Genomic DNA, 17,627 nt, shown 5'->3' on the forward strand with positions numbered 1-17,627 from the left:
AAGGCAGAGGACAAAAACCTTAAAACACCAACAAAAAATGTTAGTAGATACCACAAACTAAATGATTTGTAGCTGATCAAACATACGGGTACCAATTGTGAGCTGATGGCCCAACTACCTCGATCTTTAGGCTCTTTAAGATAGATGTAAGAAAATGAAAATTAAAGGGGAAAAAATACAGAATCCCTGAACTCCACCTCATTATATAAATGGACTTCCTAAAATATTTTCCCATTGTTAGAGGTTTAATTTACAGTTGTATTTAATGCAGACTTGGCCCAAGGGCATTAAAGCAGTATACATGTGCACCAAATTATGGTACACATTTTTTAAGTGCAGTTAGATAAAGCGACCTGTCCACAATCACAGGATGTTTCTCTGAGACAGGTACTCGAATCAATCAATCAATCATCATTTATACCTTGTTCCCCAGTACCTAATTATGCAGCTCTTGCCGATATCCCCCTTTGACTGAATATCGTGATGTGTGAATATTGTAGATATCTGAAGTGTGATATTACTCCTTTTAAAAAAAAATAATAATAATACTTTGCAACAGTGGCTCACAGCCGCACTTTTTTTGTTGTAGTTATTTTTATTGCTATCATGAACTCCAAAAAAATAACAAAGGTGATGATGTCATGTATATCAATCATGGGTACAGAAGACAACAATGGGGAGCACAACAAACCGTGTGGGGACGACATGGGGAGGGATGAGAAAGGAAGAGAACAGAACCCGAGAGGGTGAGAAAGAGGGAGAAGAGAGGAAACGGGAAGGAGAGAGAAGAGAAGAAAGCTATCTGGTACATTTACATGAGTGACTCGATGCATGAAGCAAATCCCACCGTCTTTCTCATTCTTTAGTTTGGGTAAAATGCCTAAGAAAATTATGCTCATGGCGGGTTAGAGAACTCACCAAAGCATCTATTTAGCCAACCACACAACCCATGATTCTTGGATGCGCATGCACACACTAGCTACCTGGAGCCATTGCTGATGAGAATGCTCTCCCTTATTGTCAACGTACAGTAATACCAAACCAGCAGGAAGTTAAAGACTTCATCTGTGACCCTGGAAGAAAAACAGTGAATTGCAGAATGAGACACATTTTTTTCACAAGGAATCAATTAAATACAGAACATACACTATCTTGTACTCTGCTTTTTTGCTTTTGTACTGGTACTGTAAGCTTTAACTTGCTGAGCTTAGAAATTGATTCTTACCCACCCACAAGTAACAAAAGCAGTCAGGAGAAAACGTCCTTGCTGATTTTGGCCACTGTCTTTATTTAATAGGGTAGTTCCATTACCCTTATGTAAGAAGAAATGGTAAAAACTAAAGACAAAAGGGTTAGAGGGCAGTGTGCGATTGTAAAAGCATTAGTAGAACAAGCAATGGCAAAGCCAATGGGACTGCGATGACCGTGGACCTATTGGCTTTGGCAATGATCATTTCCGTTGCCATATTTTACCTTTCTAAGATGGTAGCCCAAATATGCGTATGCATGGAGAAACAAGAGTGCCATCTTGAAATGTTGTTACACTCTAGCTAGCAAAAACATGCAGCAAGGCCACCCTTGCATGCATATGTACACATATGCACGGGCAGCCATCTTGAAAAGGCTTTTGTAATACAATTTTAAAAAAATGCCCAAGGATGTCTGTGAATTCACATGCATTTGCACCCACAGGCTGTCAACCTAGAATATTTTTTGTAATACATTTTTATTAAACTGTACAGTCATATGTGAATCTGTGCACTCATGCAATGGCTTGGAATGTTTTAAGAAGACCATTTCCAAGATGGTGGCTGCTAGCCACGGCCGCACTGAAAGTGGCATACGACTAACAGGAGCATGAGCTCAGAAGCAGTCTGAGGAGAATCCGGCTCCGGCAAAAAGAAATATCAATAAATATATGTTTTTGTTGCCTTTTTACATATTGAACCGCAAGTCCATGGCACTGAAGGAGACTATATGTAAACAGGAGAGTTAGGGTTCCTTATGGGTCACTCCTCAACCCCTCAATACTAGACAACAACAACTAAAGAGTGACAATATATGTGGAGCGCACACAAGTTTATAAGGTAAAATTCCAAGCCACAGCAAGGTGAAGAAAACAAAGAAAAAATGTTTTCTTTAAAAAGAAGAACCCTCACTCACCACCTAGTGGTGACATGCTTCATCATTGGGTTCCCACTGGGGAGACCGAATGTCCCCCCAGTGTGCTACAACTCCTTTGTTACAGCGGAGCTGGTTTTTGTTGTTTTTCTAGTGATATGGTGTGGTGATTAGTGATAGTGTATGTGATTTAAAAGAAAATGCTGCGGCCCGAAGTGCCAACAGTTAGGTTCTATGCGGGGAGTCGTCGCGTCTCAAATGTAGCGAGATGTGAAGAACACCCCTGCTGCGCTAGCCCATATAGCGTTTAAATTCACCAGCTACGATTGTGGGCCCTGGGAATATCCGGTAGAGCCCCCACGGAAAGTCAGTGGGTTTAACTATTTTTAACACTTTGCCTCACGGGAGGGTGCGTCTTAGCGCACGCATACCACCGGAGGTGCACAATTTCTGACCCGACAAATGCCGAGTAAAATGTACTCTTGATAGCAGAAACATGTTGACTGTTAGAATCACAGGACAACGAGTTTCAAAATTAAAACTTTATATTGTCCATAAAATCTTGTTTTTAACTGGAACGGTTTGGCCCCTTATTAAAATTTGTATTGGACACAAGCATTTTCTTTTAAATCACATACACTATCACTAATCACCACACCATATCAACAAAAATCAGCTCCTCTGTAACACAGGCGTTGTAGCACACTGGGGGGACATTCGGTCTCCCCAGTGGAAACCCAATGATGAAGCATGTCACCACTAGGTGGTGAGTGAGGGTTCTTCTTTTTATAGAAAACATTTTTTTCTTTGTTTTCTTCACCTTTCTGTGGCTTGGAATTTTTCCTTATACACTTGTGTGCGCTCCACATATATTGTCACTGAAGGAGACTAAACGTAACACCGATAAGCAGAGGCAGGATGTGGTCCATGACAGTGAGGGGAGGCAATGGCCTTTTAGCCCATGCTGTATGTTGTGATGGGCTGAAAGGCCGTACAACTGACAAATGAAAGAAGATGGCAGATTGACAACCCCTCACCGTACATATACGTTTCGAATTAATTTTTAAGGAAAACAAAAAGGTCTTGGCTAATGCCAGGCCAAATAGGGGAAAGAACAACGCAAAAAATAAGGGTAGCAGGGTCATTACCGTGTAAAGGTACCAACTGAAGGGTTGATTCTAGGTCAATGAAAAAAAAACAGTAAGGCATCTCCATCAGGGGACAACGGCAGCCCATGCAAGCAAGAAAATCAGGATGTACTTATGGGCAGTTTACAAATTTCAGAAAGTGTGCAAAGTGCAGCATTTATACAATCAAACAAATAATTTGTACAGAAATAACATGGTCCATCATCTCTCTCTTATTTCTGCTACTGTTTCGTGTTAAACTAAGAACCCCCATTTCTCAAAATAAACTGTGATCATGGAAACAATCATGGTCTCGTGTATTGCATGTAGTCTATATAACTTCTCCAAGGGATAACTTATTTTAAGTCTTATTTTAGCACTTGCCATTATGTTTAATCCATTCCCCTAAACTCTTTCAAATATTTTGCGACAACCTCAGTAGACCATCCTTTCGGCAGCAGTGCAACAGTACAAGTTACATGTCCATTTTGTGATTGTTCCTTTTTGCCACAGCAAGTCCTTGATTTACAAGCAGTCTATTTAAATCTCATCAAGTCTGTTGCATCCCAGATCCCTGAAAGTACAGTTGGTGCTGTGAAGTTCATGGTTCAGCCTGTGGTTTTTCCGTGTTCTCAGGAGACTTCCTGCAAGTCCCATTCTAGCGTAGGCCAACCCCAGCATGTGTGAAGAACGGTGCATTTCTGTTTTCATCCCCTTATGCAGATTTCATCATCTGCCTTCCCAAGTTTATGGACATGTTGCACATTATAGCACATTCTGTGAAGTGTCTTCAGCTCCACTAGCTTTTTATCAATACCTCCCTGGAGGAATTTGAGGACTTTTTCCACATGTTGTCCTTAAACATTGCATCTCACTGGTCTCATCCGATTGTTAACTATAATAGTACGCTAAAGATTCTGCCCCATAAATCCTGTGTACCCCGTGAATAAATGATCAATTCCCCTTCTCTCTTCTACAAGAGGAGCTCCTTGTTCAAAATAAGGCAGACAAAAAACACAAACTATAAAGACATGAAAGTAAAGAGAGATCAGCTATGTAAATCAACTAAATAAAAAGAAATACAATTAAGGCAGCAGAACTCTGGTGCAAATACCCAGACATGCACTTATGTCAAAAGGATACAATGACATTACTTTGGTGCTAGAGGCTTAATGTTAAGTCGCATGACAAGCTACTCCTGGCATGTACAACTAAATCACCTAATTTATGTATTCATTTATTTATTTATAAAGTTGTATATAGCGCAAACATGACCTAAGAGGGTATCGGAGCGCTTTACAAATAGTAAGGAAGGAAGAAATAGCAAAAAAGCAACAAGATCAAGAGCGAAACAGGATGTGGTGAGTCCTAAAATGAGGCCGGAAGCCACCAAAGGGACCAAGCCGCCCACAAAATATACATGATACCTAAAGAGTGACTTTAAAAATAAATAAAACCTTTCTCAGTTCGTCTACATTTCTGATATACTTGCTACTTAGAACTCTGTTTGTTAGGAAACCAAACACAAAAATGACCAGTAAAGACGCCACCTAAAATAGATAAAAACCCTACCACGGAAAGAGGGACCAATTAAACAGAAAGCAAAATATTTCTGCATGGGCACTGTGACTTGAATAAGGCGCCATTGAGTTTTTCTTTTGCTTAGAAATATCGGGTTTTACAAAATTGGTATGTATTTCTATTTAAATAAAACTTGCTGCAAATCGGATGGTAAACTCTTGCATAGCTTAGCACTGAAGTAATACTGCTGGCACAAACACGCTCTGCTACAAGCTAAAACCATCGGTCTGTACACCCACAGCGCTACCTAGCAAAGGGTAAGAACCCCTGGCCTAAACTCCAGGAGGAGAAGGTGGTCTAGCCCAATCTTCAATCACGTGGGTGATGTGCAAGGACATGGCCAAGTGACGCAGTAAGCACACCTTTTGAAGAGGATACTTGTGGTACCAAAGGAAAGTGAGAAAAACAAATAATAGGTGCATTTTTACAAACAGAATCAAGTGCATTAGCAGAGTTCTTAAACAGAAAATGATAATTCCAGTGCTTCACTCTGGGCCCTGTATGCAGCATCCATCTCAGCGGTCAGTACAGAGGATTCCCTCACAAATTCCTGTATTCCCTTTTCTAACTCAAACTAGCAGACACATCTACACTGGATAGCCTCATGCTGGAAAAGGTCCCTCATCTTCCTTGTTAAAGCAAACAGACTCGCAATGGCCGCCCACTGTAGAATGAGGACAGAAAAAGCTTAAAAATCACTGAAGGTTTTTAAAATTAGACTGAGTCACACTTTTTTCCAATCCAAACAACATATGCCTTCCTAGAATAAAACAAAATCCTCATAGAAATATAAAGGAATATCTCAAGTTTTATCACACACATCTTTGGAACCAGGTCCATGAGGGAGAAGACCACAACTAAAATGGAATACACCCGGTTTACACATGGCTAATCAAGGAGAACTGAGACCTAGATAATCATAAAGCCAAGACTCACAAGTGTAGTCCACAGCATTCCTGTTCTATTGGGGCAGAGCCGAGGACTCTTGAGGCAGAGAGCAGCATAAACCATTGCTGAAATACCAGGACTCACTGGGGAAAAATAATGTATTTCAAGCATATCCAGCTTCACCTTACAATGCTTACTGAGGAAGAGTTCTTACCAGGAAACAGGCAATGTCACGTGCCCCTTGCAATAAACAGGAAAAACCCTTTCCTTGCAACTTCCTTTCATTTCAAAGATGCACATTGGAAAGTAGACCCTGAAGGCAGGATAGTATAGGATTAGGTACTTTCTTAAGCAATAAGTTACAAGTAAAGGAAGGGATTCGCACGAGGAGGGTGTAATCAGCTCAGCTCCCAATTGGCAGAAATTAAACAACCACACTGACATCACTCATATATCTCACCTCCAGGCTCAGTCCTATTTTGTTTTTTACTGCAAAGTCACAATTGCCTGGGATATGTTTGACCGGAACACATATGTTTTCTTAGGTGTTGGAATATGCTATTTGATGGCCCCAGAGTTAGCTCATGTATTATGAATGAGTGAGCGGTTTCATAAGTTACTGAGACATGTTTTAGACACATGCACATATGCAGAATGTATCTGTGCATGGGGAGTTGGTTTTGACAAATTAGCCGAAAGGGAACGATAGACCACGTCATGTTCGTGACATTGCAGCATCTTCTGCCTTTTAATACCACACACATAACTATGCAATATAGTATATGTTTCGCAATATGATCACAAAGATTATGCTGAAGAAGGTGAACTGTAAATGACGAGGATTGCCCTGAAAAGTGAGTTGGTATTGTCTTTTAGAATGTTCACTGTTTAGTAAATGCTAAAGAAGATGATACTTTGAAGAAGATTCACATTTTGGGATTTATTTATTTATTTTTATTTATTTAATTGCTTATATCGCGCCAGAATCGACCCATGAGGTATCTCCGCGCTTTGGTGGGCTATACAGGAACATAGTTTAAGGATTTTCTTTGCCCATTTACAGGACATTTATGTTCTATGGCACAAAGATTTCTGGGGTTAGGACTCTTGCTCAAGCGAAAAATGGCACTGGCTTGCATATGAAATGTATTTTTGTACTCTGCAATGTATCCATTTATTTTGTAGTTTCTCTGAAGACATTATTAAAAAGAACTTTTTGTTTGCTTGTATACATAGGGGTCTTTCCATAATTCATTAAATATTCAGCCCAACGCTTTTATATATTTCGGTCTACTCCACCCCCATGTTGCCAGCAGCTTTGTAAGACCTGATCAGTAAAACTTTGGAATTGGCACAGAAGACATAAGAAACCTAAGCAAGAAAAGGGAAACTTAAAAGAACAAGCTGAAGCCATGTAAAGAAAGTGGAGGAAGCTGGGCCTTATGACAAGCTTGTACAGGGTACTGAAGTGAAAAAAGGTGCTCGAGCACCCCTTTTTTTGTTTTTCATGGGGCTGATTTCTGTCATCAGCAGTTTTGAGAATATGAGTTAAGTCATCAGTTATTTCAGATTTCCAGACTGGACACAGTTAGAAGATTCTCCAGCGGTCCCATTAGTCTCGGAACTTCTGAAGAGCTTTACATTAGTAGGCATGTAGTCCTCTCGAGTTCCTTATTCAGACATCTTGATTTTCTTAACCACAAATAAAAATTCCTGATGGTTACTGCATCAGCTTGTAGGGGAGGTAGCTTGTAGTCCATCTATACCAGTAACCACTTCTTCCTAGATACTGGTGACCTGCTTCCAAAACCCACCTTTCAGCTCCAGGCTGTTTTGAACTTTAATTCCGGTCTTGATATTCCATTACCTGTCTTAACCCAATCAGTCTCACGAAGAATTCCATTAGCATGTTCTATATATAAACATCAAGCACTGTCCATTCAGAATGATATTACATCATGTACTTCAAAGTGGTGGCACAGGAACCCTTAGACAAAATATAAATCAAGTGATCATTGCTAGCTGACAAAAGTGTCTTCCTTGCATTAATTTCCAAGCATCTGTTTGCCATCAATAATTGACTGTGGCAAAAGAGTAGGCCTAATGCTAAAAATCCACAATACTTTATCAAAGTGAATGAAGGCTAGGGGACCATGCAAAAATCCCAAGCAGCTCCCCGGTGAGCCTGGAACAAAGAGAAGATGAGGTCATTGTTGTAAATAATTTCTTCGTGAAAATTGCCATTAGCATCAAGTCTTCCTTTTTCCTTGCCCTTTAAGCAGTCTTCCAGAATCTCTGTATGTTCTAGTGTCTTGCCTCAGCCAAGCGAGATTCCAGATTTGACAGTTAGGGTCTGGTCAGCTGGCGAGGTGCATGTTGTTTCTCTGCTCCATAAATAAATACTAATTACTTACCAGACGTGGCTCCTAGAAGTGTATTTTTACACTATACATCAATTTGGCGACGATTCGGAGTGCTGACCAAACGGTGAGGAGCATCTAAGTATTAACGTGCAGTGAAGAAGAAGAACGGACGAGTTGAGAGAACAACGAGCGACACCTTGCCCAAGAAGAATCCATGCCGTGCAGTGGAACACGATTCCTTTGTTGTCTCAGACTCAAGATGTGAGGAACATAGAGAAAATCGAGGAAACGTATGTCATCAGATAAACTGAGAGTATCTCCAGTCGTGATCAGACAGAAAGCTGATAAAAAAATTAGATTGTGTGGATTTGAGATCCCTAAATAAAAATGTTGTTGCAGATGTTTTTCCCCTTCCGAAAATTGGGGAATTGGTCTCCACGTTGCAAGGTGCAAAGTTCTTAGTTAGATAATGATGAAAAGTGGAATATTCGCAGAGTAGCTCTGTATCAGAAATCTACATCTTCTGAAAACATCAGTCAAGAAGGTCATGATTCAATGTATAATAGTGGTTACATGATTCCCACTCCAGAAGGAATGAATACATCTCCAAGTGCATTGAATCGTAGGGAGGAAGGTGGTAGTGATGCTTTTGATCAGGTTGGTGTACAGATAAATCATAATAATGGTACACTTTCTCAAATGATGTTTCACAAGATCTCGGTTTCACATTGTACCAGATGTTCACAATCTCGTAGACTACCAGTCTATTTAAATGATTATATATGTTAAATGTTTATACCAAGATTTTCATTACCCTAAGGGAAGGAGGTGTGTTGTAAATTATTTCTTCATGAAAATTGCCATTAGCATTAAGTATTCCCTTTTCCTTGCCCTTTAAGTAGTCTTCCAGAATCTCTATATGTTCTAGTGTCTTGCCTCAGCCAAGCGAGATTCCAGGCTTGACAGTTAGGGTCTGGTCAGCTGGCGAGGGGCATGTTGTTTCTCTGCTCCATAAATAAATACTAATATCTTACCAGATGTGGCTCCTAGAAGTGTGTTTTTACACTTACATCAGTCATCTTACTTTGTTAATTTAGAAATTAACTCCTCTGCCACGGAAAAAACAGTGGTCAGAGCTAGTGGTCGGATAACATTTCTTACACACAGTTCTGTAGCCAGAAGGTCAAAGCTATACAGTCACGTCCCATGATCCCAATACGGGACAACGTACAGTCTATATCTTAAACCCGTTGCGAACTAATATCTCTATATGCCTTATTTAGCCACTAGGAGCTGGTACACCTGACGGACGACCTCGCCTTACACTTTATTCAACAAAAACAGTCCTATAACTGCTTTATTAACCACCAAAGGACTTCCTCGCTGAACTATTATGAAGTCTGGAAAATGATTTATTAAACAATACCAGTCCATCTTCAGACATTATTACATAGGAACATGTGGGATTCCAAGTACGGTTTCATTAGCAAATGCTTGAGTAAGTTAAGGCGTTTCACCACAATTTTTAAAAATACACTTTTAATGCAAGCACTAGGTCCTATTTACAATTCTGGACATGCCAGAACTTTAATTAACCAGGCACATATGACACCAGGACCTTGCCAGCTCCAAAGTTGACAAACATTTTCTAAACTGCACTAGAGAGAACCTTATGGTCATCATACTAGGTCAAGTTCTTACCTATAGTGTAGAAAGAACATGCATGCAACAGCACCAAGTAACAGGATAATAGTCAGATACAGCTTAAACTTTTCATATTCATCTTTGTAGGCAAATCTGCAAGAAGAATCATAAGATTAGCACGTGACACAGAATGCAGCATATAAAGGATACTGACATGATGTAAAGATATCAATTGTTCAAAGAAATTTAGAGACTGATTTGAAAACTGAAAAAGCATTCTGCCAAGAAACAAAGTTAGGAAGAGACCATGCACTGTCAGTCTTAGATAAAGTAAGGCATGTTCATCATTCCTAACGACTGGACACTAAAATCTTCCTTTTTCAACTCACATATACGACCATCCTTGACTTTTTGAGGCACTAGGTAGAGATGCTGACCTCAGCCAGTACTCAACTAAATGGACATTCGTCCAGTAGGATTCATTCCTAGGTACATAAGGAATGGTTCTACCCAAATTATCAATATTGTACTGCTTTCAATTGCATCAACCACATTAAATGCAAGAATTATAGAAAAGAATGAGACCTAGCTTTTTGGTGCATATTCAGTGTATTTCAAAATAACTAAATGTATAGAGTGGAGACGGTGCAGTGCTCATTGTGGTCTGGATATTTCTATAGAATATCATAAAAGCACATAATCATCTGGTGCTTCCTCAATAAATGGTGAGACAAGCAAAGTATATTATCCGTGGTCTCAAACGGAATCAAATTCAATTACAACCAGAAATGTGTGTCGACTTTTCGACCAAGGTCTCGATATGCAAGTCTCATCAGGACAAAAAGTTGTGGCTGCGCTGCAGGCTGGAGAGAGGAGACACTGTATACCTTGTGCAACCTCAAAGTCTGAATGCGGCTGTAAAAACAACTTTGCTCAAGTTTAGCAGAGAGCGATTGGATAGTAGCTTTTCCAGAAGGTTACGACGTATACATACTGATTTGGGGTGTTGCGACAGACCACAAATTCCTCGGGGTACTGTGGATGGGGCACTAGCCTAGTTCCCTCATGATTCCGCACCGTTTTGGGCACATCTATTCAGCTTCTAAGGTTTAAGACAGACGCTCAACACATTGTACATAACTGAGCAACTGATGGCGAATAGATTGCAAGTATATTTGTTGGGTCACCTACCCGTATCAAGGAGAAGGATACCTACTAACACCCCAGTGCAAGAGAACACTTTAGTCAGACCCACAAATTGTATGGCATTGATAAATTGTGCAAAATCAGTCCATATGTACCTATGAATGAATCCTAATGGACAAATGTGTTTCATATAACTGTGTTACCCTAGTTCAGATTGGATATATAGAGTTGCCCAGGTTGAAACGAGATTCAAATAAAAGGAAACATTAAAATCACTAGCACCAGCTAGGCTACCTTAGGAAAAAACATGATTCTCAGATGAGAATTCAGCAAAAATCAACAACCTGTATATGTCAAATCTATTTAAGAAGTCAAAGACAGATGGAATACTCACCTGGCACTTGCAAGGCACATAGGCCCAAGCATGCTGTAGCAGCGGCTTAAATTCTTCATACATTTTATAGATAACCATGTGATTTCATGGTAAAAAAAAAGGCGTTGAAACTACGCACGAGTGATTTGTTCTTTCGAGATTTTATAATAAGTGAAAATAACAAATGCAACATCTTTGACATGTACTTTTTCCAGGGAACGTGTCTTGAAAACCACAATAGTGGTAAGGGACTCACATAGTGTAAATGTGTGAGCTCAGTCAATAAGGGAGTTGACCAAATGCAGAATGCAGCGACTTAAAGTGCGCGCAAATCCCCAAATGAAAGATAATCGAAGTAGGTTTTCTTGCCTTTACAATAAGATGCAGGAAAACAACTTTTTTTTTTACTACATAAATCATATTGAAGCACCCATCCATGCTGCCGTCATGCAGACGTACAGCCACAGCCGCTGAAGTAAGCAGCCACGCTGCAGTAATGCAGACATACAGCCCCAGCCGCTGAAGCACCCAGCAACGCTGCAGTCATGCAGACGTACAGCCGTTGAAGCAAGCAGCCACGTTGCCGCCATGCAGATGTACAGTCACAGGCGCTGAAGCAAGCAGCTATGCTGCAGTCATGCAGCCGCTGAAGCAAGCAGCCACTCAGCAGTCATGCAGACATGCAGCCGGTGAAGCAAGCAGCCACGCTGCAGTCATGCAGACATGCAGCCGCTGAAGCAAGCAGTAACGCTACCGTCATGCAGACATGCAGCCGCTGAAGCAAGCAGCCACGCTGCCGTCATGCAGACATGCAGCCGCTGAAGCAAGCAGCCACTCTGCAGACATGCAGCCGCTGAAGCAAGCAGCCACTCTGCAGACATGCAGCCGCTGAAGCAAGCAGCCACTCTGCAGACATGCAGCCGCTGAAGCAAGCAGCCACTCTTCAGACATGCAGCCGCTGAAGTAAGCAGCCACGCTGCCGTCATGCAGACATGCAGCCGCTGAAGCAAGCAGCCCCGCTGCAGTTATGCAGCCGCTGAAGCAAGCAGCCACTCTGCAGACATGCAGCCGCTGAAGCAAGCAGCCACTCTGCAGACATGCAGCCGCTGAAGCAAGCAGCCACTCTGCAGACATGCAGCCGCTGAAGCAAGCAGCCACTCTGCAGACATGCAGCCGCTGAAGCAAGCAGCCACGCTGCCGTCATGCAGACATGCAGCCGCTGAAGTAAGCAGCCACACTGCCGTCATGCAGACATGCAGCCGCTGAAGCAAGCAGCCACACTGCCGTCATGCTGGCGTCTAGCCACTGAAGCAAGCAGCGACGCTGCCGTCATGCGGATGTACAGCCACAGCCACGGCCCGCTGAAGCACGCCAGCACACTGCTGTCATGCAGACATACAGCCATAGCCCGGAGGGTTCCAACCCATCAGGCTAGTGCGATTTGGTGCATCGTACTTCCCGGAGGATTTACAAAAGAATTTTAAACGCTGTCTGAAGGAGGTAGGACAACACATTTAGGCAGACAGGTTACTCAACTCTCCTGGCGACACCTTAGGAGCTCAACAATGCGCAGACTGAATAAGTAAACACTTAAATAGTCGTGCTCCGTGACACCCTTGAGACGCGCTTAATTGCAGAAAACCTGCTGGTTCACCTAAAAAGGAATTTCTAGTCTCAAGAAAGTCATTTTTTCCCATACGGGACACACCCAGAGTATAATTTGCTCAAAAATGCTTATTTTTTCACTTCAAAGGTGGGGTGGTTTTAAGTGAATGGCTGAACGCACATTCTTGAAGAAAAAGCGGCTATAAAAAACCGACAAAGGTTTGAAGTGATGAACCCAGTTACTGAAAGGGAACTGTTTAAAGCTAATTCTGTAGCTCCCCCTGCTGGATGTTAAGGGAGTAGCACTGGATGTAAAAGTAGTTTATTGGAAAGGTAGTAAATAAAGACCCTTAAAATCATTCTTAAATAGCAAATGTTTGCGGCGACGAAGCGAGGTGAGAAGCAGAAGGGAACCAACTTTCCCTCAATGAAATGGCATCACTGAGCGAACCAAGCTATTTTCGCTAGCACAATATAAACCTGTATACTGCCAGCTCTAATGAGGGCAACTGGTTTTCTTGCCAAATCGTATAATCTACTATGCTCCAGTTAGGATTACACGCGATCAGTGCTTTAAATGGGAACAAAATAGTGCAGGTGCCCATTTAAATTGTATTGTATTGTATTGTAGGGGGTGCTTATAGAGCGCACTGACACCATGGGTTTCCTGGCGCTGGTTGGAGGTAAAGAGGACAGAAGGATTAGCCAGATTGAGGGAAAAGCCAAGTTTTTAGAGATTTACGGAAAAGGGTTAAAGAGTTAGAAGTTTTAAGAGGTGCAGGAAAAGAGTTCCAAAGTTTGGGGGCCAGGTAAGCAAATCTCCGGCCTCCAGATCTACAGAGCTTGTACGAGGGGACAGACAAGAGATGAAGGTGAGCGGATCTCAGATCCCGAGCTGGGCGGTAGGGAATGAGAAGAGATTTTACAAAAGCAGGGCAGGCCCCAGCTAAAGATTTAAAGATGATACAGCCAATCTTGAAGGCTACCCTTGAGGTGACAGGGAGCCAATGAAGTTTGGCAAGAAGAGGCCTGGCAGATTGCCACTTCGGGATCCCTAGGGCCAGTCTCGCCGCTTGATTTTGGACCACTTGCAGTCTGGCCATCGTGGTTTTAGGTAGGCCGTGGTAGATGGCATTAGAAAAATCTAAGCGGGACAGGACGAGGGCCATGATGATCCACAGGAGGGCATCTGGTGTAAAGAGGTATGCCACCTTCCTGATCCTACGTAGCTGGTAGATGCAGGACGAGACCACCGTCCCTACTTGCGGCCCAAGGGATAAGCTGGAGTCAATTGTGACCCCCAGGCTTTTCACCGAGGTCACAGGAGTGGGGGAAGGACCAAGCTCCGCCGGCCAAAATTGTGGCCCCCAGAAGGTGGCGCTCCTGCCAGGAAGGAGGAGCTCCGTCTTACCGGGGTTCAATTTTAGCTGGTTGTGGCCCATCCAATGAAGAATGTGGGACATAGCTGCCTGAAAATTAGGGATAGCAGAAGGGGAGTTAAGAGGAAAGATGAGTTGTAGGTCGTCCGCGTAATTAAACACGGTGACGTCCCACTGCCTCAATGAAAAAAGAAGAGGGCGAAGATAAAGATTGAAAAGAAGAGGGGATAAAGAGGAACCCTGGGGGACTCCACAGGGCGAGTGTTCCCTGGGAGCCCTGAAAGTGCCCAAACTAAGGGTCTGAGACCTGCCGGTCAAAAAAGATTTGACCCAGGCCCACGCCAGGCCTTGGATGCCAGCCTGCTCGACACGGTGGAGAAGGATGTTATGATCCACCGTGTCGAAGGCGGCTGACAGATCTAATAGTACCAAGGCCTGGGGGATACCCTTGTCTACACCGTCTCTCAAGGCATCCAGCACGGCCAAGATCACTGTCTCCGTAGAGTGGCCGGGTCTGAAGCCGGCTTGATTGACCTCGAGAAAGTTGGAGCTCTCGATAAACTGTGAGAGACAGGTGGTGACGTGGGCTTCCAGGATTTTAGAAAAGAAAGGTAAGAGAGAAATAGGACGGTATTTTGCCGGGACCTCGGGGTCGGCCCCTGGCTTCTTCACAAGGGGCACCAACACAGCCTCCTTGAAGGCGCCCGGTACCGTGCCAGAAGAAAGGGAAGAGTTTAACAGAGGAAGAATAGCGTCAGGTAAAGAGTGGCAGATGTCCCGAAGTACAGAGGGGGGGCAGCAATCGTCTGGAGATCCAGACTTAACACGAGTGGCGAGAGTGGCCAGAGAGGTGGGATCTAGAAGAGGGAGTTGTGTGAATGAGAGGGTATTGTGAGGAGGGGAAACAGATCCAGCGCCAGGAGGGATAACTGGAATGGTGTCCCTAATCAATACAATTTTTTCCAAAAAGAAGGTGCTGATGGTATTGCATGCTTCCTGAGTGGGGATCTGAATTGGGAGCGTCCTGGGATCAGAAGTAAATTCATTGAGAACTTTAAAGATCTCTTTCGACTGACAGGGGGCAGATAGAATTTTCTCTGAGACGTAAGCTTTTTTTGCTGCGAGGATGGCCAATTTGTACCTATTGCGGGCGGCCACATAGGCATCTCTGCTTTAAGAGCAGTAGTCTCTCCTCCACTTACGCTCAAGTTGCCGAAGTTCCAGATGAAGGGTCTTAAGGTGGGGGGTAAACCATTTATGGGAGTTACCGTGCCGGGACTTGGGGAACTTGGTTAAAGGAGCAAAGATGTCACTGGCTGTCGTGAGCCAGTCTGTTACTGACTCATAAAGCCCATCAGCACTGGTTTTTAAAGATGACGGGGGACAGGTTTGGGATAGATGAGCCAGCAATTTGGAGGAATCGACAGCCTTCCACTTACGAGCAGTGCCACCTTCTCGCGGGGGAACCCTAATCTGGCCGGCCGCCGTAAATGTGGTGTCGATCAAAAAATGATCTGACCACACACAAGGTGATAAGTGGGTGAGAGGACTTGACCCCATGGGTCCCGATGTGGTCGAGGGTATGGCCACCCTTGTGGGTTGCAGACCTGATTAGTTGGACAAAATTCAGGCTCGAAAGACCCTCGAACAGCTCGGAAGCGTGCGGGCCAGCGTCCTCATGCTGGAACCAATAATTAAAATCACCGATGATGACAATACGGGGGGAGAAGGTGGCAATGTTGGTCAGCTGATCGATGAAGGATGAAGGGAAAGACGGCATGGAGTGGGGGGGGCGATAGAGTACCATGAGAGTGACAGCACCTACCTCAGTCCCAAGGCTGAGGACCAGGGTATCCACTTCCGGTAGAGTCATGACTGCGGAGGTGACAATCTTGAGGTCCTTGCGTATCACCGCCGCCACCCCACCCCCGGTACGGCCCCCTGATCGATTAGTGTTCAACATGAAGTAGTCTGGAGGCAACGCAGCCAGAATGTCTGGGAGTGAGTCATCGGTGAGCCAAGTCTCCGATAGCAGTAGGGCGTCGGGGATTTCTGTCATGAGTAGATGCAGAATATCTACTTGGTGCTTGACCATGGAACGGGTGTTTAAATATAAAATCCGAATCTGTGACTCGATAGGGGCCGGGGTGGTACGTACTGGCGTTGGCGTAAGGTTAGGGAGTGAGGTGCCAGCAATACCGAGTGATGTGATGCGACTCCAGGTATCAGGTGGAAGGGGGCTAGCAGAGGCGCATAAGCGCCTAAGAGCGGACGAAGAGTATGGTATAGGAGTGGTAAGATCCCTAGCCCCTGGGCCCGTCCGGCCGCGGACGGGCGCAGACGGGCTGGACTTAGGCGCGACTTCGGCGCGCTGACGGCGTGCCCGCTGCGCTCCCTGTAGGGGGGCGCCATTTTATAGGTCAGTTGCGGTGCTGGTCCGAGCCTGCACCGCTCACCCACACACCCTCCTCACCCAAGATGGCGGCCACCAGCGCGTCCCGGCAGGAATCGATCTCCTGCGTGAGCGCCCGTGTGCCTGAAGCGGCGAGCTGCAAGAGCGGGAGAGAGACTGCTGAACACGCAGTCAAGGAGGTCAAGGTGAGCCCTGGATAACAAAAGGGGGGTTAGACAAGCGCGAGCGAGCATGCACAATAAATGAAAGCAAAATGCTTTAAAAGGCTTTAAAAGAAGCGCAACACGCGCGTTACCCAGCACAAGTCTGGCAAGTTTACTGGAGTCCGACTGACTCTCACATCCATAAATGACGCGAGTGGGCGGGGCTAGGGGCGGGGCTAAGAACAAGACCTGCTAATACCTATTGACTTTAATACTAGTTGCAGCACATACCAAAACACATTTCAAATGCGTTTCTATAAATCAAACAGGTTAATTCAAAACACAAAACGACAGCCAAACACGGTGATGTTTTAACATTTCCTTGTTATATAATATTTACAGCTTCCATACTGTTATTTGCTGTTGCTTGGCACAACAGAATATATTCGAGCGCGCACACACAGAAAAAATCAAGCAGACGTGCGCACACCAAGCATTCCACAGATTTCCTTTAATATACCTCCCAACAGTATATTGAATCTCTCCCTTTCTCTCGCTTTTTTCCTCACACAAAAAAAGCACTGGCAAACAGACAAACGTAAGCTACTCACTCAAAAGAATGATAGGATTAAAGCCATTTTAACCGCGTCACCTTCCTTTGCTTTCTGAATTGCGCTGTCACCTGGCTGCCTCGATCCGGTGTGTGCAACACAGCGGGATGGTGAACACCGGACGTTATGCAAATGAGCAGCTAACCAGTCACGGCTACAGAAGTGCCTTGGCTGTCAGTCCGGTCACCAGCACAAGCAGCCGATGCGCCTACCTTTTATGAGTAGCAGTACTC

At 43.9% G+C, this 17,627-nt stretch overlaps 1 protein-coding gene across 2 annotated transcripts in view; it reads right to left on the reverse strand.

Moving 5' to 3' along the window:
- The window catches only part of TMEM120B (transmembrane protein 120B), a 119,859-nt gene that overhangs the window by 41,705 nt on the left and 60,527 nt on the right, over positions 1-17,627 (reverse strand). The window contains exons 5-7 of one of the 2 annotated variants that reach the window (XM_086942990.1): positions 9,782-9,877; positions 3,270-3,299; positions 984-1,073 (exon numbers count right to left, since the gene is read on the reverse strand). In XM_086942990.1, the coding sequence (XP_086799116.1) occupies positions 984-1,073; positions 3,270-3,299; positions 9,782-9,877 (216 nt within the window). The remainder of the gene's footprint in view (positions 1-983; positions 1,074-3,269; positions 3,300-9,781; positions 9,878-17,627) is intronic. The other variant, XM_086942991.1, reaches the window with a different exon arrangement.

This window comes from Lissotriton vulgaris, chromosome 11, assembly GCF_964263255.1.
Source record: "Lissotriton vulgaris chromosome 11, aLisVul1.2, whole genome shotgun sequence".
Lineage (NCBI taxonomy): Eukaryota > Metazoa > Chordata > Amphibia > Caudata > Salamandridae > Lissotriton > Lissotriton vulgaris.